This window comes from Melanerpes formicivorus, unplaced genomic scaffold (assembly GCF_026170545.1).
Source record: "Melanerpes formicivorus ecotype bairdi unplaced genomic scaffold, bMelFor1.0.p_v2 SCAF_13, whole genome shotgun sequence".
In the NCBI taxonomy this organism is placed as follows: Eukaryota; Metazoa; Chordata; class Aves; order Piciformes; family Picidae; genus Melanerpes; species Melanerpes formicivorus.
Window position 1 is genome coordinate 2,670,154 of NW_027142365.1, and position 24,256 is coordinate 2,694,409.

General features: G+C 49.4%; 1 protein-coding gene across 2 annotated transcripts; it reads left to right on the forward strand.

Moving 5' to 3' along the window:
- The first annotated feature begins 9,088 nt into the window (after positions 1 to 9,088).
- On the forward strand, positions 9,089 to 23,819 carry LOC137444817 (ADP-ribosylation factor 1). Of its 2 annotated transcripts, none has more exons than XM_068145833.1 (5): positions 9,089 to 9,223; positions 19,307 to 19,486; positions 19,928 to 20,038; positions 20,781 to 20,905; positions 21,672 to 23,819. In XM_068145833.1, exons 2-5 carry the CDS (start codon positions 19,339 to 19,341, stop codon positions 21,831 to 21,833), a joined length of 546 nt encoding a protein of 181 aa, XP_068001934.1. In that variant the 5' UTR covers positions 9,089 to 9,223; positions 19,307 to 19,338; the 3' UTR covers positions 21,834 to 23,819. The 2 variants fall into 2 exon arrangements, with proteins under 2 accessions (XP_068001934.1, XP_068001935.1); XM_068145834.1 differs by lacking the exon at positions 9,089 to 9,223 and adding an exon at positions 9,724 to 9,804.
- Positions 23,820 to 24,256: the final 437 nt, after the last annotated feature.

The window sequence follows — 24,256 nt, forward strand, 5'->3', positions numbered from 1 at the left end:
CCCTCAGCTCTTTCTCACCAGCCCTGCTCTCCAGACCCTTCCCCAGTCCCTCTCTGGACCCACTCCAGTACCTTAATTCCCTTCCCATACTGAGGGGCCCAAAACTGAATCCAACATTCGAGCTGTGGCCTCACCAGTGCCCAGTGCTGGGGGAGTAGAGCACAGTCACATCATCAAAGGTTTGATCTTTTTAATGCACTTAAAACCCCAGGAGCAGCCAGGCTGTTTCCCCTCCAGGAGGAAATACAGAGACTTTCCAGTGGGACAAGCCCTTCCCCACAAGCATGTTAACTCATGGAAAGCAAAATGAGCAGCAAAAAGGCCACACTTGATGCTGTTTCTCCCTGGAGAGGAGTGGTCACAACATTCAGTTGCAGGATTCTTTGAGCTGCTTGTTTTTCTATTTCCCCCCTTAATTTTCCACAGTCTCCTACTTGATCTCAAGCCAGGCATGCTCAGAACATCTCCTCTGGTCTGGCATGGCAAAGGAAAAGCTGCCAGATGTTATTATTTGGTTCCAAATTGTGGGGTTGGGTGTTTTTTCTCTCTCTCAGAAGCTTCACTTTTGCTTTCATTTCAGTTTGGAAAGGATATGGGAGGGGGAAAAGAAGAAAGTAAAAAAGAAACCCAAAACTCACAGAAGAGCAAAACCTGCCCTTGCCCTGCTCGAGTGCAAAGGGCAAGACTGAGGGCTTGCAAATCATTCATGGCCTTGTTAAAACCAGGGGAGCAGGCAGCATCCCCTGGGCACACATTGCAGTTCCCTGCAATCTTGATCAGATCCCACAGGAGCTCAAAGATGAACTGTCTTGGGTGACAGGTTGGACTTGATGATCTTTGAGGTCTTTTCCAACCTTGTTGATTCTTGAATGTGTCCAGAGAAGGGCAACAAAGCTGGGGAGGGGGCTGGAGCACAGCCCTGGGAGGAGAGGCTGAGGGAGCTGGGGTTGCTTAGCCTGGAGAAGAGGAGGCTCAGGGGAGACCTTCTTGTTCTCTACAACTACCTGAAGGGAGGTTGTAGCCAGGTGGGGGTTGGTCTCTTCTCCCAGGCACCCAGCACCAGAACAAGAGGATTGTTCTTTATTTCCATCCCAGATGGTTCAATTTTTTTCCCAACCCATCAGTCCCTGTCCCTTCTTCCCATTCTCTTCCCTTTGGGAAGGCAGAGGGGTTCACACATCGTCACTTGTCTAGTGGCCAGCCAAGCCCTAGCCCCTGACACCAAACAGATCTTCTCCCATTTATCATAGAATGGTTTGGGTTGGAAGGGACCCTTAAATGTCATCCAGTCCAATCACCCTGCAATCAGCAGGGACATCTTCCTAGATCAGGTTGCTGAGAGCCCTGTCCAAGCTTTTTACTCCCTTTCACTACCAGATCTTGTTCCTAACCCCAAACCCTTTTCTCTGCTCCTTCCTCCAGCATCCTTCTGTCTCAAACTACTTCTGCCTTGCAAACCTTAGAATCACAGAATCAACCAGGTTGGAAAAGACCTCAGAGATCATCAAGTCCAACCTATTACCTAATACCTAACACCTCCTGACAACTAAACCCTGGCTCATAGTGCCACATCCAAGCCTTTTATGAACATCTCCAGGGACAGTGACTCCACCACCTCCCTGGGCAGCACATCCCCATGGCCAATCTCTCTTTCTGGGAAGAACTTCTTCCTAACATCCAGCCTGAACCTCCCCTGGCACAGCTTGAGACTGTGTCCTCTTGTTCTGGTGCTGGCTGCCTGGGAGAAGAGACCAACCAATTGATGTTGTAGACAGCAAGAAGGTCTCTCCTGAGCCTCCTCTTCTCCAGGCTAAGCAACCCCAGCTCCCTCAGCCTCTCCTCACAGGGCTGTGCTCCAGACCTCTCCCCAGCCATGTTGCCCTTCTCTGGACATCGCTGCAAGCAGCCCAGGATTCCCCTTGGACACTGCCATTTCTTGCTCCTGCCATCACACCTATTGCAGCAAGCTTCCCTGCAAGGGGTGACCTCAAATATCCAGGGGTGTGGGGGGAAAACCACTGCTGGATCTACAAACCCCTTCAAGTTGAAGTTGCTTTCCAGCCTGGACAACCCAGAGCAGCCACATCCTGGGCAGTTCCACAGAAGATGGATCCTGAGAGCCACCATCTGGGCTGGAGGGTTTTTTTCCTCCATTAGGCAGGTGTCCAGCAGGGGTATGTGACCTGCCATTGATGTTATAATCAGGCTGCTCTCCGTCTTTCTCCTGGCAAACGGAACAATCAGCACCATTCTCGCCGGCGGTCAGAGTTCAGCCTGGGTCTGGGACAGCTGCCGCCTTGATTGGCAGGTCCCAGGGCGACCTTCGTCTCCTCCTTTTGAGGCAACTTGTCAGGTTTGGGCATATCAATTAGTGGCTGTGCAACTAAATGAGGTTTTGATGATGGAGAACAGCCAAAACCTCCTTCCCAGCCAGGAAAACACTGTGATACTCACCTCCAAAACCTCTGTGTTAACATCAGCTTAGGAAAGAGGTTGAGCTGCTGGAAGGTGTCCAGAGAAGGGCAACAGAGCTGGGGAGGGGTCTGGAGCACAGCCCTGGGAGGAGAGGCTGAGGGAGCTGGGGTTGCTTAGCCTGGAGAAGAGGAGGCTCAGGGGAGACCTCATTGCTCTCTCCAACTCCCTGAAGGGAGGTTGTGGCCAGGTGGGGGTTGGTCTCTTCTCCCAGGCACCCAGCACCAGAACAAGAGGACACAGTCTCAAGCTGTGCCAGGGGAGATTTAGGCTGGAAATGAGGAAGAAGTTCTTCCCAGCAAGAGAGATTGGCCATTGGAATGTGCTGCCCAGGGAGGTGGTGGAGTCACCATCACTGGAGGTGTTCAGGAAGAGCCTGGATGAGGCACTTGGTGCCATGGCTTAGTTGGTTAGATGGTGTTGGGTGATGGGTTGGACTCAATGATCTCAAAGTCTTTTCCAACCTGGTCTATTCTGTTCTGTTCTGTTCTGTTCTGTTCTATTTTAATTTTTCTTCTAGACCTCTGTAGCCAAGCAACTTCAGATAGAGAATCTCAACAAATATGTGAGTGAGTTTCATCCCAAATCCTTTCACTTGTTTTAACCCTCAAACATAGAACACAAAGGTTAAAGTGAGTTTTAATACTTAAGTGTTCAGCTCAAGCTTTAACGCTGCAGGGAAACAAGATCTAGTGAGACCCCACCTGTAGTGCTGGGTCTGGCTCTGGAGACCTCAGCACAGGAAACAGGGACCTGTTGGAGCAGGTCTAGAAGAGGCCACAACAATGATGGGAGGGCTGGAAACCCCTTCTGCGAGGACAGGCTGAGTGAGTTGGCAGTGTTCAGCCTGGAGAAGAGAAGGCTCCAGGCAGATCTTCTGGTGGAGAAGGGGGCACTTAAAGGGGGCAATCAGAAAGCTGGGGACAGACATTTCAGCATGACCTGTTGTAGCAGGACAAAAGGTGATTGGCTTAAATAAAAAGAGGGAGATTGAGACTAGAGAGAAGGGAAAAAAATGTTTACAGTGCAGGTGATGAGCCCCTGGTCCAGGATGCCCAAAGAGGTGACAGATGCCCCAGCCCTGGAACCATTCTGGGTCAAGTTGTTTGGGGCTCTGAGCAGCCTGCTTTTGAAGATGTCCCTGCTGACTGCAGGGGGGCTGGACTGGATGACCTTGAAAAGTCCCTTCTGTGATAAGATGAAGGTGACTGTAAATGCCTTTGCTACAGAGCTCTGCTCCTTTACAGCTCATTAACTGGGAATCCTGGCTGGAAAAATCCAGGGGTGAAAGGATACAATATGAATGTCTGAGAGGTAGCAGCTTTGATAGCAAAGTGAGGGATTTCAGAGTGCTGTGCTGCTAGAGGTGAAATGTTCCAGCTGAGGAGCATTTAAAGCCCAGGTCTGCTGTGCATTGGTTATTAAAAGCAGGAGGATTTTAATGGTACCTCCTACCTGGCAGCGTGGTACCCTGGTGATGGGCAGACACCATTCCCTGCTGGAACTCTGTGCAAACTACACAAAAGCTCTCCAAATTATGCTAGCAGGGTGTGTTGTGGCAGGACAAGGGCTGACAGGTTTAAATTAAAAGGAGGATATTAGGACTGGAGAGAAGGAAGACTTTTTTTGCCACTGAGGGTGGTGAAACCCTGGCCCAGGTTGCCCAGAGAGGAGGTAGATGCCCCAAGCCTGGAACCATTACAGGTCAGGTTGTTTGGGGCCCTGAGGAGCCTGATCCAGTTGACTCTGCTGACTGCAGGGGGGGTTGGACTAGATGAATTTTAAAGGCCCTTTTGAACCCAAACCATTCTATTAGTGGGGTGGTTCAGCCTGGAGAAGAGAAGGCTCCAGGGAGACCCTATAGTGGTGTTCCTGTACCTGAAGGGAATCCATAAGGAAGCTGGAAAAGGACTTTGCACAAAAGCAGGCATGTAGCAAGAGGTCAAGGGGCCATGGTTTGAAACTAGAGGAGGGTAAATTTAGACTGGAGATGAGGAAGAAGCTCTTAACTATGGGTTTGGTGGAACACTGGAACAGGTTGCCCAGGGATGTGGTGGAGGCTCCATCCCTGGAGACATTCAAGGTCAAGCTTGATGGGGCTCTGAGCAACCCATCTAGTGTGGGAAGTCTTAGCTTGCTGCAAGGGGGTTGGACTAGATGGCTTCTAGAGGTCCCTTCCAACCACTGCATCCTATGATTCTGTGAAATGGGATGTTGCAATGCTCCCAACTTTTGCTTTTCTCCCTGTTTCCACCTTTCTTCTGCTGCCAGGATGGTAAAGCATGGGCAGCAGGAGCAGATCTGTTGGCTTGTCAACAGTCCAGACCCCAGGCCCACACAGCCAAGAAATAATTGCTACTTCTTCAGCAGATAAGGTAGCAAATTGCTCCCAGGGGGGAATTTCACAGCTCCTGCGTGCAATTGCAATTCTCACCCCAACGTGAGAGACTCAGAGGTGACAAACTGTCAGCTCAACAGCACAGCCTCACAGAGTAGGAGGTTTAAGGCAGCAGGAAGGAGAGCAGTGACTGACACTGGTGTCCTTCAGCTCCCTTCACATGGGTGCTCACCCTAGCATGCCCCCAAAATATCCCAAAATGACTTCACCATCACCATCAGGAGGGGGTCAGTGGCTGGACATTGGTCAGAGATCTCCACCACCTGATAGCAGATACCATCTCTGCTCTAGTGAGACCTCACCTGCAGTGCTGGGGCCAGAAAGAAAGCATGATGAGGCCAGGAAAATGGTCAGAGGGCTCGAAGCCCTCTGCTGTGAGCACAGGCTGAGGAATTGGAGTTGTTCAGCCTGGAGAGGAGAAGGCTCCAGGGAGATCTTCTGGTGGCCTTTCAATACTTAGGGGGCTTATAGTAAAGACAGTGAGGGACTTCTGACAAGGGTATGTGGTGACAGAACAAGGGGTAACAGTTTAAAATGGAAAGAGGGGAGAGTTAGATTAGATATAGGGGAGAAATTCTTAAGCATGAGGGTGGTGAGACACTGGAAGAGGCTGCCCAGGCAGGCTGTGGATGCCTCCTCCCTGGAAGTGTTCAAAACCAGGTTGGATGGGGCTTGGAGCAACCTGGTCTAGCAGGAGCCATCCCTGCCCATGGCAGGGGGGTTGGAACTATATGATCTGCAAGGTCCCTTCCAAGCCAAACCATTCTGATTCTATGATTATCATCAGGCTCTATCTTCTTGATAAAGAGAAGTGTGCCCACACTGGGGGAAGGTTCTTTCTGGGGCCCCTGGGGTCAGAGCAAATGCAGGCCAGGGTATCTTTCCTGGGGCAGATGCAGGAGGGAAAGCATCGCTCAGGCAAAGCGCTTGGTGACTCCAGATGATATTTTTATAACCTCAGGAAGTCTCCTTGCACAAACACTTCTTTTTTTCCCTTTTTTTTTTCCCCTTTTGCAAAAGGCAGTGAGAACAGGGTGTAGCTCAGCAGCAGATTTGTCATCCGAGGCTCCCAGCGGGGAGGAAAATTCTCCAGCTCTGAAGGGGATGTGAAGCAAAACCCAAAGGGCTTTGTGTGACCCCTCAGGAAAGGATCTGAGCCTCTCTGAGGGACTCCTTCCCCCTTCATCCTTCTCCTACATCACACACAGAAGTGAGAAAACAAGTGACAGGTCTCCTCTCCCAGCTGGGATAGAACTGGAGGCCTCTTTTCCCCTCATAAATGTCATGAGTCACCGGGCAAAGTGTTCCTTATGCATCATGGCAACCATCACTCATGCATCAGACCAACGTGGCCAGATCTGTGCAGCTCCACACACACAATGGGGACTTGGGTCTCCACAGAGATGATCAGAACAAAAGTATAATGGTAGAGGACATCTCATAGATGGAAACAACGAAATAAACCTCCCTCAACTCGCTCTGCAAGCCTGGCTGTCACCTTCAGCAGCAGGGTTTTCACTAGGGAAGGGAGGTGATGGGATGAGCATCTTCTCCTCCCAGCCCTGTGAGCTAAGGCTCTGGAATTGCTCTGGGTTAAAAATAAAGCAAGGGAAGGGGGAAAAAAAAAAAGTAAAAAAGGGAGAAGGGTTATTTTTAACCCAGAGCAGTGCCCTGATCTGGGTCATCGTCCGGGCACGGAGCAGGGCTGTAAAACAAGCAGTTGCTCAGCTTGGCTCTGGCCAGGAGGGGAACTGGGGATGAGGGGAGAAATGCATTAATGGGGTTTTGCTGTTGCCTTGAGAGCAGCTCCCCCACATCAGCCTACACACAGAGACACAGAGTGTGGCCTCCCAGCACAGCTCCCACCCCAGGGCTTAGGCAGAATGTCCCCAGTCAGTGAGAACAGTGGCAGAGATTGCCCAGAAGCCCCAAGCAAGCACAAAGTCTCCTTTTCCAGAGGCATCACCAAAGGATTAAATCCCACTTTGTGTTTCAGGTTTAACTTGGTATCTCCTAAACCAGGTCCTAAAGGATGCTGTGCCCCAGAGGGTTCACAGAGACAGGGACATCTGCCATCCCAGTGGGAGATGTCCACGCCTGGATGTCGAGGTGAGCAGCAATCTGTTCACTGCAACACTTACTCTCTTCCTGAAACCCCCCCATTTGAGACAGGTTGGCTGCTTTTCGACTGTTAGGGGGAGATCTCAATGCAAATTAGGTGCTTCCTTAAGGAAAATCCTGACAGCAGTAACTGCCTGCTCAGTCACAGGACTGGTGCCTCTCTGCAAGAAGCACAGGGCAGATCTTAACTCCAGCCCAAGCTCCCTCTGGGCATTTCTCAGCCCTGTTGCTGCCTTCTCTCTTCTGCCTGACCCAGTTTTTGGGGAAAAGAAGCTTTTGGGCTCACATCCATCTGTCTGTCTGTCTTCTCTCAACTCTGTGCAATGTTTTCAGCTGCTGGGCGATTTCGGCTCCATTTGAGAGGGGGATGGAGGACTTTTGAGGTATTAATTTCCTAAGAGCATTGGGGGGAATCTAGAAATAAGCAGGTTTTGTGGCTTCCTGCTGTCTTTCAAAACTCCTCTTCCTGTCTTTAATAAAGGAAGCATTTAGTATTTTAGCATTTAGTGTTTAGCCAGGAACAGCACATGAAGTAGATTTATCTCGAAGTCACCCCACAAAGCAGAGGAAATAATCCTCAATGTATTGTGCACAAGTGCTAATGGTTGCTTCTACTTCTACACTGATCTCTTGAGTGCTACATTTTTTTTTTCCCATGGAGAATTAAACCATTGCTCCATAATCAGCTAGTGTGTGTGTGGTCCCCCTTCCCCCTCCCCCCATCTATGTATTATTAAGGTGAAAAAACTTTAAAAGGCTATTTCCCTAGATAGGGAAACTGAGGCATAGAAGATCCAGTGCAGCACTTGATACATTCCACCCTGTGGGTCCTCTCCAGCTGTTTAGTGTTTTCTAGCTCCAGGAAGAGTGAAACTTCTGCTCTGGCTCCAGTTTGTACCCACTGTCCCTTGTCCTGTCACTGGGCACTACTGAAAAGTGTCTGGCCCAATCCTCTCGTCCCCTACCATTTAGCTCTTGAGGAGCATTGAGCAGATGCCCTCTCAGGCTGCTGTTCTCCAGACTAAACACCCCCAGGACTCTCAGCCTTTCTTCCTCACACAGATGCTTCAGTCCCCTCAGCAGCTTTTTAGCCTCTGTTGGACTCTCTTCAGTAGTTCCCTCTTGTGAACTAGGGAACCCAGAACTGAAGCCAGTCCTCCAGATGTGGCTTCACGAGGACAGAGTAGAGGGGGGAAAGACCCTCCCTTGACCTGCTGGCCACACTTTTTGTAATGCATCCCAGAAGACCATTGGCCACGAGGGCACATTGCTGGCTCATGGTGAACTTGTCCACCAGCATTCCAGGTCCTTCTCTGTGGAGCTGCTCTCCATCAGGCCAACCCTTCACCTGCACTGGTGCAGAGGGTTATTCCTCCCCAAGTGCAAGGGAGTGTCCTTGTTGAAGTTCATGAGCTTCCTCTCCACCCAGCCGTCCAGCCCGTCCAGGGCAGGCTGACTGGCAGCACAGGCTGACAGGAGTGTCACTCCTCCCAGTTTTCTGTCATCAGCAAAGTGGCTCAGGGTCCACTCTGCTTTTTCATGCGCTGGTCAGTCACTGGAAGAGGTTGCCCAAGGAGGTGGTAGAGTCACTATCTTTGGAGGTGTTCAAGAAACACGTGGACTCGACACTTGATTTGGTTTAATGGTCATGGCTGTGCTGACAGTTATGATCTTAGAGGCCTTTTCCTACCAAACCCGTTCTCTGATTCTGTGATTCATGCAGCTCATTGATGATCAAGACACACCCCAGCCGTGCCCTCTAAGGACCACCACCAGCCAGAGGCCTCCAACTACACACTGCGCTGCTGACCACAACCGGCCATGAGTTTCCAACCCACTTCACCTAACCCGGCCTTCCCAGCCCTCTCTAGGGTGTATGTGATGCGCACCACAGCCCCGGGGCCGGCCAGCCCCCAGCCCATGCCGCCCCCGACCCTGCCCACGGAGCTCCGCACTTCCGGTCACGAGCGAGGCGTGGGAGTGGCTATCCGCCCACTCCGCGCGCTCCCCGCTCTGCGGCTCCCCAGCCGTAGCCCCGCCCCCTCCCGCGCGCTGCCCTCCTCGGTTACCCATCGTGCCGCGCGCGGGGCTGGCACTGACGTGGCCGCCGAGCGCCGCCATCTTGTGTGCTTGGGCGGAGAGCGGCCGAGAGGCGGAAAGCGGGGAGCCGGCTCCGAGCGGGACGGTCTGAGGGCAGTCACAGGCACTGTCCGGGGCAGCAGCTGATCGCCGGTGGGTTCACCGACACCTTCCCTTTCCTTTCCTTTCCCTCGGCCCTTTTTCTCCCCTACCCGCCGCCCCACCTCCCCCGCCCACACCCTGCGGCGGTCCGCGGCCGGGTGTGCGGCGCCGCGGCCTGGGCGCTGAGGGGAGGGGGCGGCGGGGCTGGGAGGAATGGGCTCAGTCGCTTCTTGCCGTCTGTTTTTCTCCCCTCCCTCACCGGCCTCGTTCGGCTGCTGCCAGCGGGAGGTGGAAGCCGCAGCCAGGCCGCAGTGCAGGCCCTGGGGAGCGGCGGGGCTTGGGTCGGGCGCTGCCCCATTTCGCCCCCCTCCCTCCACGGCGGCGGCGTTGGGTGGCTGGGCTGGGGTTAGGGGGTGTCAGTCAGCCCTTCCTTCGCCCTGCTGGGGCGGCGTGAGCACGGGCGGGGGAAGGGGGGGCGGGGGAGGGACGGACACAGTTCCAAGTCCCCAGCAGCTGTGCGAGGCCCGGCTCCGCTCCCCCTGCTGGGATGCGGCGGGATGGGCTTCTCCTCCCTTCCCCAAACTCGCTCATTCCGGCCGCTGCCCCGCCCGTCTGCGAGGCTGAGGAGAGAGGTATTTCCTCCTTTTCCTTTCCTCTCAGGGTGGGGAATGTCGGAGATCTCGTAGCCTAGGAGGGGGTGTCGGAGATCTGTTAGTCGAGTAGGAGAAATGAGGCTTGAGCTAAACACGTAGGAGAGAGGGTTGGGGGTTGGTTTTTTTTGTAAGGCTTTGACTGCTGACTAGGACTTAACTGCTGGGCCGGGGGGGTGATGGTAAGAAGTTGAGCTTTAGCCTGGAGCAAACTCTGTTTAGCCAACCATGGCTTGGGTTTGATGGTCTGCGAGATCAGTTTCCCTTGGCATAGCAGCTCCCCTTGGGAGGATATTATATTCTGCCTGAAAATACTATATCGTGTCTCTCTGAGCAGTTAACATGATACTTTGGGCTGATAACCTCTTTCAGATAAAGTGATAGGCCAGCTATGCAAACCTTTTCACGGAGGAGTCCTGCTGGCCTCGGCAGAGCCCAGCTGAAAACCCTGCTGGGTCGCAAAGCTGCCTGAATGTTGTGTTTGACATTGACCTTGCTGCTTTGCTGCGAGGCTCTTGCCAAACCAAATTCCACAGGTTGATTAGCCTCCTATCCAGAGGTCTTGTTTTGAAACGTGGCTTTGTCAATAACTGAAATGCAGACTATTGTATCTAATGCTTTGAACTTCGTTTTGCAAGAAGCAGGGCTCCCAACACCCCTGTGCAGGGCATCCTGTTAACCTTCTTTTTCAGGCAAATAAGTCAGAGTACAGTGCCCAAGGTCGTTTGGTGCTGCTGTTAGTACTGTTTTTGCTCCCCATTTGGAGCGCTTCTGCAGGGGGGAAAAAAAAAGAGCTGTGGCTGAACCCAGAGAATTGCTGATGGGTTTTACAAGCATGTGATCAGCACAAGCTCTCACAATCCTACAGACACGGAATGGGATCTCAAAGTTTTATGGGGGCTGGCACAATGAGTCTGACTGCCCCTGTTAAAAGCGTAGCTGCGGTGCTCCACAGCCCTGTCGGGCTGCTGCCCCTGTTGTAATTACGGTGGGTGAAAGGGTGAGGAAACTCGCCTCACTTGAACCTCTTCAACTGAATTGCTTTGCCAAGTTAATTGGCACTTCTGCGAGGGCAGAGCATCAGGGGTCAAAAATGGCTCGAGCCCACGTCGCCCCTGCGCGGAACGCTTGCTGCCGAGAGAGTTCTGTGGTAGATGTAATCGCCTCGGGATCCTGGTGAAAGGCAAACGCCCGAAGGTAAAGCAGCCCCCCCGGTGGGGAGGATTTTTCAGCTTCCTGGGTTGTGAAATAGAGTTGGGATCTGCAGAGGGACTGGGCAGGAGTGGTGTGGTTTTTTTTCCCTCGGTGCCTGTACTTCCCTCTGTTAGTCATGCTGACCCAAGTCAGGGGAGAGGGGGGAGGACTAGTCACAGGTTTTCATGGCAAACAAAGTGTGTGTGTGTGTGGGAGTCCTTATAATTCACCAAATTGCCTTGAGCTCCAGTTACACCTGTTTGAAAGCCTCTTTAAGCAGTAGTGTTCATATAGCTGAGGCACAATTATCAGAGAAGCTATTGATTACAGTAGTTGGTAGAAGGAGGACGAGCTCGCAGCCCCGGATTCCAGCTGCAGTGCTGGAGTTTAAAGAACCACCTTGCTTTAAAAATTAAAGGTAATTTAGGGAAAGAAGCTCCTGAGATGTGTAAGGATGGCCTTCCCAGCAAGACTTTTAATGGCTTTCCCCAGCTTTCACAAGGATCTCGATTGCCTTGCCATGGGTGAATTAGGTGAACCAAGCTAACTTTCTCTGCAAAGAAATACTTCCAATTCTTTATTTAGAAATCTCTCAAAAGTTTGCTGCTGGAGCTCTCTGGAGCTTGTATTAGAGCTAGCACTGCCCTCAGCCATTATTCCCTCTCTTTAACTGATGAGTAAAGAAGTTTATAATCAGCTTCCTACTACAGCAGCTGGTTTTTCTGTGTTATTCAGCAATTTTTTATCTTTGTGCTTGTGAGTATCCAGTTTTATTTCTGGTTTCCAGCACATGCAGACATTGAAGGACTGTCATGCTACTTCTGCTGATGTTTCAGTTCTAATAAAACCCTCGTGTCTAGCACAGCCCTTAATTCAGAGGCTGATCCCCTACCTACCAACGAGCTGTGCAGGCTCTGCTTAGACATTTCCCCCCAGCCCAAAAGCCAGCTTCATTGCTGGAGCTCCCCTGTGAGTTCTTGCCATTTTTCCTAGGAGTGTAAATGTTGACTGACTGCCCAGTTCCTGGGAATGAATAACAGGATATTTGGCTTCAAATTGAAGATTTGGAACCCGTGAATAGTTGGGCCTGTGCAACGCTTATCTGAAAAGAAACACTGTAATAACTTTCTCACAGCAGTTGAACGGGTGACTATGAAGTCAGCTCAACCTTGGGTGTCACAACCACATGTTCAATGCTGCTTTTATCTCCTGAGCAGCCAGGGGCAGCCTGCAGGGAGGTGATGGATCTGAAAGCATGGAGGGTGACTCGCCCTGTGCTTCCCAACCTGTCCTTTAAATAAACTGCTTTGCAGATCAGGTACATGCTTTTCCTCTGTGTTAGTTTGTGTGCTGTTGAGTTACACCTGGTAGCATAAAACTGCTGAAAATAGTTGGAGGTTTTGCTGTGAAACAGAAGTAGCTTGTTCAGTATTCAGTATCACTAAGGTTGGAAGACACCTCAAAGATTGTTCCCCCTCTTGAAGGTGGGGATAAGGGAATAACTCCGGTTTGGATTTGAGTATCAAGTCGAGCTACAACTGACTCTTATTTTTATTCTGACCAGTATTTTAGGAGTGAGTTGTTCTTGTCTGAGAAACAGCCATGACCCCAAAGGAAATTTTTCCTCTTTTGCCCTTGTTTTGATCTTGTAAGTGGAAATATTTCCTGTTTGCCTGCCACTCTGAGCTCAGTGCTCTCAGGAGGATGCTACGGCACGTGGAAAATGGGTAATGTGGATGGACAGCAAGATGTTCAACCTACTTGGGTTGCACAAAGGTGCTACAGAAGTAGCAGCTCCTTGCTGGATTTGCTTTCACCTAGCTTCTTGCTTGTGGTTGGCTTGTCCTCCATCTGCCCTGACCGTGCAGTCTGCTTCTGGGCGCTTCTTAGCTGGTCACGCAAGCCTTTGGTGGCCAAACCCAGCTCTACCTCTTCAGATGCAGCTACAGCTCTGTGTATTTTAACTTTGCTTTCACGTGACACCTCAATGTCAGCCCCTTTCTTGTAACCTGAAAGACAAACAACAAGGTTATGACCCTTCAGGACACAGTTTCTATCTCGTGCTTGGGAGAAGCACTTCTGGTGTGAAGTGGGGAAAATTCTTGCAGTGATAGGTTTTGATCTCCACACTTAATGCTCCCCTAGTTTTAATGGGTGCAGCTATACAGAGGGTGGCACTTAAGAGCTTTGTGAAAAGGTTCTTGAGGTGGCCTTTGTTACAATGGTAATTTAAGTCCAAGAAAAAGCCTGGACAACTTGGTAGCTGTCCACAAATTTTGTGCATAGTCTGGGCCTAATGGTATTAGTATGGTCTGAAGTCTTAGGTACCTCTTAAACAGTTATTTAAACTAAACTGAGTGTTAAGACCCCAGAATTAAAAGTTTTGAGTTGATATGTGGTCAACTTTCACACAGGTTATCAAATGTGGAAGGCCAGTAAACAACTTCTAAAAGTAGCAGAATGTAACTGCTCTGAAACAGTCATGTGTTGGGCCACCCTGACTATGTGGAGAGTGTTTTGATCAGAATCCACTCTTAACAACCCTTTAATCTGTAGAGGAACTAATCCAAGTTGAAAAGGAGGCAGCTGTGCTTAACTGACGGTGCCTGCTGAGTGCTGGGGTGAGACACTGCAGCCCTGGATGATTCCTGTGTTTCAGCAGTGTTCTATTGTTGGATCCCTTCTCACATCCTCTTTTAAATTGCACTTTATATCGTAAGGAACAAGCTGCCAAGTTACATTTACACTTTAAATTATTTGCCAGCTGTTCTTGCATGTAACACCAGTAACAGCTGTTGGACTGGGTTATTTTTCTTCCTCCACAGAAAGCTTTTTCACCTCTTGTATGCACATGGGTTCAGTGACCTTTTGTAGGAATATTCTGCTTCTCAACACCTTAATGTTAAACCTTCTAGATGTGGAAACCTGATATGAGGCCAACCAGTGACAACTGATTGGATTTCAAAGGAATCTTTCTGTTAAATACCAAATTCATGCATTTTTGCTCCTGACTGCCCCAAGTAATGAGTGAGTACCAGGTTAGGAATTGTTAGGGATTTGGGGCTTTTCCAGGTGTAGTCTTCACTGGAGGGGTTCTCAAGCATTGGAGGTGTTGAAAAGCTGCTAAGATCTGGTGCTGAAGCATGTCCTTCAGCACCAGGCTTGAAAGAGTTAGGTAATAGTTGGACTCAATGGTCTTAAAAGTCCTTTCCAACCAAAAGGACTCTGTTAGAGGTAGAGTTAATGCTCAGGCCAATGTCAAGCAGACTTTCCTTTAAATGGAGATAGGCTTTTCATAGTCAGTTGTCTTAAGTGCACCAGTTTTGCTTGCCATGGGTGTCTAAACAAATAGAATGAGGTACAAAAAGCTCTTGGGTAGACCTGCAACTGTTCCAGGGTTTAGCTTGTGCTTAAAGCTTTCATACTTTGAATGGCTGTGTAGCATTATTGGTAGTGGCACCAAGTCTCTCTCTCCTGGAAATGGGCATTTAAACCAAAATATGAACATCCTCAGGAGCTCTCAGAGACATCCCTCTGTACTTCTGTATCTGTGTGCTGAGAAGGGACAGAATTAAGCTGTCCTTGACAGATCTTCATCGCTGCTGGTGTTTTGCAGCTACAGGACACAGATTGCCAAAACTAGTGTGCCCAGTTGAGTGTGGTCTTGAAAAGTTCTGAGCATCATTTTGTCACTGTGGGAGCCTTAGGTGGCAAGTGCTTGTACATAGAAGTGAAATAGAAGTATTTCTGTATCACAGGCGTAATTTGACTGAATAATGCATAGGGCATCCTCTGTCTTAGACTCCAATTTTGTCTGCTATGGTTTGCCTAAAAACAACGGCACAAACCTGAAGGAAACCATGGCATTTGCCACAGCTCCTGGCTCAGTGAAGTTTAGTCTTTGTAGTCAAAAAGAACTTTCAGAGGTGCAGAATTCCAGGTATAGTTGCACTCTGATGTACTTATACCCTTGTTGTTGTACTTCTGTGGGACAGCTTGTTAACCAGCAGTTCATCCACGAAATTCAGAGGTCAAGAACCTGCTTTGACTTCTCAAGATAAGCAGCCTGAATGAAATGACCTGATAAATGCATTAATGGATGGTTCAATACACAATGCTGCAGAAGATTAAGTGTTGAATGATCTTTAGCGTTGAGATCCTCCTCAGAGCTTTTCTTCTAACCACCTACAATTAATAAGAGCAAATTCTAGTTGTTACTCCTGGGCCATATTGCTTTAGGAGACTCCAAGCTGCCTGCAGTAGCAGACACTCAGTTCATTTTTAACTCAGGAAAAAAATATTCTGCCTCCTCTCCTAATTGCTTATCTAAATATATCACTTATTGGAGAGCCAGCTGCTGAAAATACCTTGTTTCCTGAAACAAAACTGCAGTCCTAGCCAGTCATTGTGTCTCTTGCTGTTTGCCAATGGTGTATTGTGTCCTACCTGAACCTGCCGAACAGGTTTGTACTGCTGTGAGGATCTTGAGGTGGAGCAGACTGAGCAAAGGTGTGCTTCAGGGCTTCTAAGGGCAGGGAAAACCAACATACAGTTCAGTTTTGGGGTGATCTGGGTTTGTTGGGCAGAGGTGAGCTTCCATTTCTAGAAGCTGGAGATGTGCTGAGGGAACAGGCCCACGCTAAGCTCTGCAAAAATAGCTTGTGCTGTTTATTTAAATAGTTCCTTTCATACACAAATCTTCCTACTTAGCCTGACATACCTCTTTTGAAGCTGTGCTGAAGTACTACAAGCAGCTCACCAGCCGAAGTCTTTTATGTCTTTCATGTTTTCAGGCGTTTTATTGAGCTTGTGCTTCTAAAACCATCAGTGCAGCAATTACAACGTTTGGACTGAGGAAAAGAGAAAGCTTCAGTATAGAGTGTGGGCAATATATTGGCAAGGTTTGATAGAGATTCCAAATGTTAAAGGTGCCTGAAAAGTGATTGGATTGCTGGGAACACCTAAAAGCTTCTTAAATTGCCTCCTGTTTCCAGCCTGCGTGTTGGCTGTCATGGTCCAGCTAACAGAGTGAGATGAGAATTAAGCAGTTAGCTCTGAAGCATGGTGGAAGTGATCCCATGACCCCTCAGCTGACTTGTATTAATGGGCAGCAGCAAGTCCTGGGAAGCATCTCTGAACTGCTTGTGTTGTGAGAGCTGCTGCTGTGGTAGTGTCCATGCTGAGCATGAATAGTCCCAAAAGCAGAGACCTGATGGCTCTGGGCATGGCTGTGGTGGTGGATTGGTTAAGGGGTTTAATGATACCAAAGAAGGCACTTGAGGTGCTTTTGCTCAGATAATAGAAAGTCATGAAATGCTGGCAGGGACAGTATGGGGTGGGGGGTGTGAGGTACAAAACTGCAAGTGTGATTTCCTTTTCTGTGGCAGTAAGTGAACATGATCCTAAGCTGGCAGTCAGAGGGTGGTCCTGGCAGTGAAGACATGACTCTCTTTTGCTCCAACAGGTCACTGGTGGGACCCAGAATGGTTAGTGGCAGTTGTGCAGATTATAGCCTGTTTCTTCCAGGCAGCAGTGATTCTGCTAATTTCTAGGCAACACCTGAGCACTGCTCTAGCAGCAGTGATTTGTAAGTTGCCCTTTGCTGCCTATAAAAACGAATTGGACTTCCTGCAATGTCTCCTACCCTGAAGAACAAAATAAGCTACAGAAGTGGTTTGGATCATAGGGATGTGGAAGAGGAAGGAGATGGACCAAAGTGCTTAAATGTTTTAACCTACTTCTTCATGGAATGGTTTGGGTTGGAAGAGACTTTAAAGATGGTAGAATCACTAAGGCTGGAAAAGGCCTCCAACATCGAGTCCAACTGTTAAGAGTGCTAAGTCCAGCACTAAACCATGTCACTAAGTGCCACATCTACATCTAGTATGAACACTTTCAGGAACAGTGACTCCACCTCTTCCTTGGGCAGCCTGTCTCAGGGCTTGACAACCCTCAGGGGGAAGAAATGTTTCCTAATATCCAACTAGATCTCCTCTGGCACAATCTGAGGCTGTATCCTCTTGTCCTATTGCTTGTTCCCTGGGTGACCAACTCCCTCTTTGCTTTCAGGGACTTGTTGAGAGCTAGGTGGTCTCCCCTGAGCCTCCTGTTCTCCAGGCTAAACAGCCCCAGTTCCCTCGGGTGCTTCCAACAAGGCTTGTTCTCAAGACCCATCACCAGCTTCATTGCCCTGCTTTGGACATATTGCCACAGCTGAGTGCCCTTGTAGAAAGGGACCCAAAACTGAACCCAGTATTGAAGGTGCAGCCTCACCAGTGCCCAGTACAGGGGCACATCAGGTTGTTCTTGACAGGAGAGGAAAAAGAGGATGGATGGTAGAGAAGCAGCTTCGGTGGTGGAGGGCAGCTGTGACCTGGCCATAGCTGCCAGGCAAGCAAGGATCTAATGGGATTCACCACTGCTAGTGCCAAGTTCAGCAGAGACTGACTTCTCCAGGGTGTGGAAAGATGTGGATGTAAAGGCTGAGATAGTGCTCTGTGACCTGATGGCTGCTATTGACTCAAGCATTTAATAACCTATTAGGTTTTTGAAGCATGCAGAAACCAAAGCAATGCATTCTTGTGCAGGGCTTGTGAAGCTCTCTTGCAGCAAAAGTTGTTGCCCTCACCTTGAAGGGCTCCAGCGCTCTGGTGAAAGGTGACAGTTCAGCCCTGCCTGTTGCTGTGCAGGAGCAGCAGAAGATGGAGGCAGCATGAGCAGGAGGACAAAGGAAAGCCTTGCAGCCTCCCTCCAGCCCAGGCAGAGCTGCTGCTGTTGTGGGCTGGGCAGGGAGATTTCCTGCTGTGTGTGAGATTTGGCTAAACAGGGGCTCCAGCAAAACTCTTTTCTCCACTTCCTAATTAGCTTTCCTGTTTATATAGCTTCCTAGAGTCAAGTGGGAGTTGAAAGCTGTGGTCATGCTGCAGAAAGATGAAGGGAATGGAGGCATAGTCAAACTTGTGAAGCTTGTGTTTGCTTTCAGGTCCCAGGCTGCCCTGCCTGCCTTAGGAAGGAGATTAGTTTTCCAGTTGCACTCTGGGTGAGCTGGAATCAGACTAAATCAATGAAACTTTGAGTCGAGTTACATCAGCAAGTTGCAGTGGTGATGTCATTCAGGACCTGGGGAGTGGACTCTGAGCTCCACTGTGGAGCTGATAGTGCTGGGTGGGACTTGGGACTTAGTTAATGGTGCAGCACTGAAGTGCTGGGTTAAAAACCACCTCCAGCCTTGCTGCTTGGAGCATTCCTGGAGCTGAGGGAGGAAGCCAGGCTTCAAGCATTCCTAGCACGGTGCTGAACGAAGCAGGACAGGGCTGCTCAGCTCCAAGCTTGGTTTAATTGTGTGAACCAGATCTCCTGCAAAGTTTGATTCGAGTGAGGATTGCACTTCAAGAGCACAGCTTCATGGTGAGACTCAGAATATCTTCAAGAGGTGATTGAAACTTCAGACTGCTCTTTAAACTGGGTGATTTGGCTTCTAGGAGACTCATCCTTTAAACTTTGGACCTCCTGGCTGTATGTACTTATACTGTCTTGAGCTTCTCTTTTCAGTTGTCTCAGCTGCTTCTTCTCAAAGGGACATCCAAGAGCTTTTAGAGAAAGCAACAGCAGAGGTGTAAATTGTCATAATTTCCATGGAAGGTCCTTGTCTACACCTCCCTGTGGAACTTTCAGGCTGCATTTTTGATGCCTTGTGGGAGTGATTCTCTTGATGATCTCAACATGGCTGTAACCTGTGTAGTTTTAAGTTTGGAAAAGGGGGAAATGTGTGCAATTTGTGGTGGGGTGGATGGTGTGTCACAGAGAGTGTCTGTGAGAGCTGGAGTGGAGAGGCAGTTTCTCCAGGAAGGAAACAGCTCCAAGCAGGAGAGAAGCTGAGCTGCATTCTGAGCTTCCTTACCCAAAGCAAGACCAGCTGTGGGTGTGCTCAGCAGCAAAGAGATGAGCACAGGGTTAAAACAGTTTAGCTGCAGGTTGTTTAGGAAAAATGCTGATTGAAAAAATTGTGTTTGATGGTGACACTTGAGGCTGCAGATAAATTGTCCAACAAGAGGGGACAAAGTTATTGCTTGGAGGGGTCAGGTGGGTTGAAAGCAAACCATGAATTCTGTGAACAAGTTTGGGAGCAGCATTTAATACTCAAGGCTCTGAAGGCATAATTGAGCCCTCAAAAGCCACATCATTTGATGAGCTCAAAATTTAGGCTTACTTGTTCATTTGTTGATTATGCTCTGGTGGGAGCACAGCTGTTGAGAACCCATGAGTGATAACTGTGACTCTTTTCCTCTAGATTTCACTGGCCAGTGAGAACATATCTCAAAGATGGGAAATATTTTTGCAAACCTCTTCAAAGGCCTTTTTGGCAAAAAAGAAATGAGGATCCTAATGGTTGGGCTGGATGCTGCAGGGAAGACTACTATTTTGTACAAACTTAAACTTGGTGAAATAGTAACTACTATTCCTACTATAGGTAAGAGCTTTACACTTCTCCTACTGCTTGCTTTGCAGGATCTGAGCTGCTGCTCTAAGTGACTTGACTCAAACCATGGTGTAAAGGTGGCACAGCCAAATGTTCTGGCATGAGAGGAGATTATCTGACTCTTTCCACTCCATGCCCTGTCTTCAGTCACTTGTGGAACAAGGCTTTATGGGCTCCAGAAGGGCAGTCTGCCCTCCCAGAGCATGTTGTGGCATCAAACAGATGAGGCTGAGAAGCCATAAGAGATCTGTGATCCCTAAAGCCCCTATTTGCCTGCTTTGAGGGCTTCAGGGTCAATTTTGCTGATGTAAAATAGATTTGAGCTTGTAAGCTGACTTTCTAATGATGGCATTCTGAGTGTGAGTTGGTCAGTACAGGAAGTTCAGAGCTAACTGTGCTTGGCTGAGTTTTGTGCCCTGATTTCTGCTTTAGGTTTCAATGTGGAAACAGTAGAATACAAGAACATTAGCTTCACAGTCTGGGATGTAGGTGGTCAGGACAAGATCAGACCACTCTGGCGCCATTATTTCCAGAATACACAAGGTGAGTCCAAATCCTTCAATCAAAGCATCTAAAAGGGGGTTTGTTTGTGTCCTTCCTCAGGTAATTTTGCATGTTTCTGTGAGTGGAATAGAAATATTTATTATTCTAAAAGACTGTGTGTGTGTGCTGCTCTGGCTCTGCTGTTATGGTGGTGCTGCTTCACAGAGGGATGGGAAGGCACCAAGAAACCAGTCTGCCTTGTCCAGCTGACTCAGAGTGAGCTCAGAATTTTGCTGATCTTCACTCTGCATCACAGCTCTGCCTTCACTTCAGAGCAGTCTCTTCACTACAGGCTCAAACACCCCCATGAGCTGAGAGCTTCTCACTCGCTCCACTGCTGCACCTTTACATTCTGCACACATCTGAGTCTGTCAGAGGCTCTCAAGAGTTGCTGCTCACAGGGAGAATACCAAGTGGTTGTGTAGATAAAGCACAGAGGTTCCAAACCAGAAACACAAAATAGACATTTGAGACTGAGTCCAAACAGTAACCCCACAGTACCAAGCCCACCACTAAACCATGCCCCTCAGCACCATATGTACACATCTGTTACATCCAGGCCTGGTGATCCAAACACTTCCCAACGTGAGATTGCAGTCAAATGAAAACGGTGTTTTGCTGATACATGCTGAACTGGCTTGGATTATTTTCTCCTCAAGACCTCATTCTCATACCCAGAACTAATGATTATTGGATAATGACTTCTGCTGTGTGCTTATCCTGATTGTCTGCTTGTTTCCAGGTCTCATTTTTGTGGTTGACAGTAATGACAGAGAACGTGTGAATGAGGCCAGAGAAGAGCTTATGAGAATGTTGGCAGAAGATGAGCTTAGAGATGCTGTTTTATTAGTGTTTGCTAACAAACAGGTATGCCCCACAATGGTGGAAGACCTCTTGACACACTTGTGACTGCTTGAGCTTGAACTTGACACTTGTGTCTTCAAGTGTGAGAGTAGATAAGCCCTCAGTAAAGATCCATTCAGCTCTGTTGAAAACAGCAAAGTCATAGATTGAATCTCCCTGTTCTCATCTGGAAGGAGCATCCTGCTAAACAGCCTTGGCTGGTAGCAGTGCTTCTGTTTTCCAGTTTTAAGGAAGAATTCTTCCACTTGGAGTTTCAAGGCTGGCTTTGGCTCAAGTACAGCATCTGCCCAAGCTTCCTCCAAACAGGACTGTCAGAACCTCCCTGAAATCTTCAGTTAGGGTGTGTGAGGGCTCTGCTGGTGGTGGTTGAAGCACTGGGCTGACATCAGGATACTTGTGTTGACCTGTGAGCTCTGCTCTTCCTAGCCACAAAGCAAGTTGAGAGTTCTGCCTTCTGTTGCTTGTGAAGGCTGTGGTAGCTTGAATCCAAATGTTGAGGGTCTTAAATGATGGCTTGGTGACTCAGTCCAAAGATCAGCTGTGCAGGTTCTGCAGTGAGCTGTTCCATAATGGGTGCTTTTGATTGTGGTGGTAAACCTCTGAGTAGCTTGAGCCTAGAAGCAATGCCCTGAGTCTGTCTGAAGGAGAGGCTCCAGGGGCTCTTGCCTTGCTTGTAATGGCTTTAAAGCCGGTGCCCAAAAGTGGCTGAGGGGGTTGGAGGTTTCTGTGAGGCAGCAGGGCAGCCACTGACTCTTGCTCCTTCCTGCAGGACCTGCCCAACGCGATGAATGCAGCAGAAATCACAGACAAACTGGGACTGCATTCTCTTCGTCACAGGAACTGGTACATCCAGGCCACCTGTGCCACGAGCGGAGACGGGCTCTATGAAGGACTGGACTGGTTGTCCAATCAGCTCCGAAACCAGAAATGAAACCATCCACCTTCCTCTTCCCTCTTCTGCCACCCTTCCCTCTTTATTTCCTCCTCCTGTTCGCCCTTCGCTTTACTCTGATGTGGCAAACTGTGCTACTTTGTGGTATTGAGTGCCGGAAGCTGTTTTCATTTCTTTTGTCACAGTATATATTGCATCATGCTGTAAATGTGGCAAACACAAGCCTGAAAACAGTTAGGTTTCTTATTTAATGTAAATAGTTTTTGTTTCCAATGAGGCAGTTTCTGGTACTCCTATGCAATATTACTCAGCTTTTTTTATTGTAAAGAATCCCAACTCACTGTTTAGGACTCGGAAGGGATCGGAGTGGGTTAACGTAAGGGTTGTCAGCAGGCCTCGTGCTGTAGAGCTCAATACTATCCTGGCTGGCTTGTGAGAGCTGTGAGATCTGTTTGGTGGTTGCTTTTTAATCTGAATTCTGTATGTTTGTGTTTTAAACAGTTAAGGAAAGGTAAAAACACTTCCAGGTACCAACGTTTGACATAGCTTCTGCTGTCCTGGCTCTCAATGTGGTGACTTCTGATTCTTTTGCACTGCTGAAGCAATGAGCAACACCCAGTTAGCTTCATCTGGTTAAAGAAATGATCATGACTACGAAGTCTCTGGCTCTTTCTGTAGCTCAGCATGTGCTCATGTTTGTTCCTACTTGTTAAAAGATTGGCTGGGCCTGGTTTAGGTGAGCTTTGCAGACTCATGCTAAACATTGGACTTCGGTTCAGGTGAGACCTCTCGCTTCCATTCAACTGGAATCGCTTCCAGAAGTCAACATTTTTTAGCCTGTTGCATTTATCAGAAAGTGTTTTGTACTTTTCCTTGGGTTGTAAACCACTCCAGAGGGCAAACCTGTCCACAGAGAGCGCAGCCCAGCCTCGGCCGGGGCAGCCCTGTCCGCGGGGAGCGCAGCCCAGCCTCGGCCGGGGCAGCCCTGTCCGCGGGGAGCGCAGCCCAGCCTCGGCCGGGGCAGCCCTGTCCGCGGGGAGCGCAGCCCAGCCTCGGCCGGGGCAGCCCTGTCCGCGGGGAGCGCAGCCCAGCCTCGGCCGGGGCAGCCCTGTCCGCGGGGAGCGCAGCCCAGCCTCGGCCGGGGCAGCCCTGTCCGCGGGGAGCGCAGCCCAGCCTCGGCCGGGGCAGCCCTGTCCGCGGGGAGCGCAGCCCAGCCTCGGCCGGGGCAGCCCTGTCCGCGGGGAGCGCAGCCCAGCCTCGGCCGGGGCAGCCCTGTCCGCGGGGAGCGCAGCCCAGCCTCGGCCGGGGCAGCCCTGTCCGCGGGGAGCGCAGCCCAGCCTCAGCCGGGGCAGCCCTGTCCGCGGGGAGCGCAGCCTCTGCCAGTCCTAAGCTCTATAGGCAGACAGTACTGTACTTCAAGGTTAAAGATTGCCATGAAGAACCCCACCAAACACCAGTGTATGAGCATCTAGGGAAAACCAAGCCACAGGACAAAAGCAAAACAGAAAGCATGACAGTTTGGAGAGTCATTCCACTCTAGAAGTTACTCAAGCCCCTGTCTGTATATGTGTGGAAAACCCCCTTGGCATCCCTCATACTGCAAGGTTCAGATTTGCCATCAGAACTTCAAAAAAAAAAAGAAAAAAAAGAAAAAAAAAAACCTCTTTACTTTGTTTTTTTGTTTTTCCTTTTGTATTTTGATAAAACACTGAAGAAGCTGGAGCTGTCCCAACTGGACCTCGAGGAACTATCAGAGCTGGTTTGTTTAGCGCGGTGGAAAACCCTTTCTCGCTTTCCAGCACCCGATTAGTAATCAGCTGTTTTGTATCCTTGTTTTCGGTTTCCATTTCCACCCACAAGCACTGTAATTAAAGCTGTTAGAAGAATTAAAAAAAGACAAAAAAAAAAACAACCACAAAAAAAATCTCTTTAACTATTTCCATGTTTTTTATGCCTTGCTGTTCATTTGATCATCTTGGCAGAATCATAACGAGATACTTGTTGAAATAAAAGCGTTTCATGAAAGTCGCGCTGCTATCCGCCTTTGCTTTCTCTCTGCCCTCTCCCAGGGCAGCCTGGGCCGGGCTTGCACCACCCTCAGAGTAAAAAGCCTGGGTAGGACACACCTGCAGTCCTCTGGCCAGTTCTGGGCCCCTCAGTTTAAGAAGGACATTGAGACACTTGAATGGTGTCCAGAGAAGGGCAACGAGGCTGGGGAGAGGCCTTGAGCACAGCCCTGTGAGGAGAGGCTGAGGGAGCTGGGGTTGCTTAGCCTGGAGAAGGGGAGGCTCAAGGGAGACCTTCTTGCTGTCTACAGCTCCCTGAAAGGAGGTTGTAGCCAGGTGGGAGTTGGTCTCTTCTCCCAGGCAACCAGCACCAGAACAAGAGGACACAGTCTCAGGCTGCACCAGGGGAAGTTTAGGCTGGAGGTGAGGAGAAAGTTCTTCCCAGAGAGAGTTGTT

Excerpts from the sequence above, each read along its gene's own strand:
- LOC137444817 (XM_068145833.1), top strand. The coding sequence starts at position 19,339 with ATGGGAAATATTTTTGCAAACCTCTTCAAAGGCCTTTTTGGCAAAAAA. Across the intron at positions 19,487-19,927 it reads AACTACTATTCCTACTATAG|GTTTCAATGTGGAAACAGTA; the intron begins GTAAGAGCTTTA and ends TTTCTGCTTTAG. Across the intron at positions 20,039-20,780 it reads TTATTTCCAGAATACACAAG|GTCTCATTTTTGTGGTTGAC; the intron begins GTGAGTCCAAAT and ends GCTTGTTTCCAG.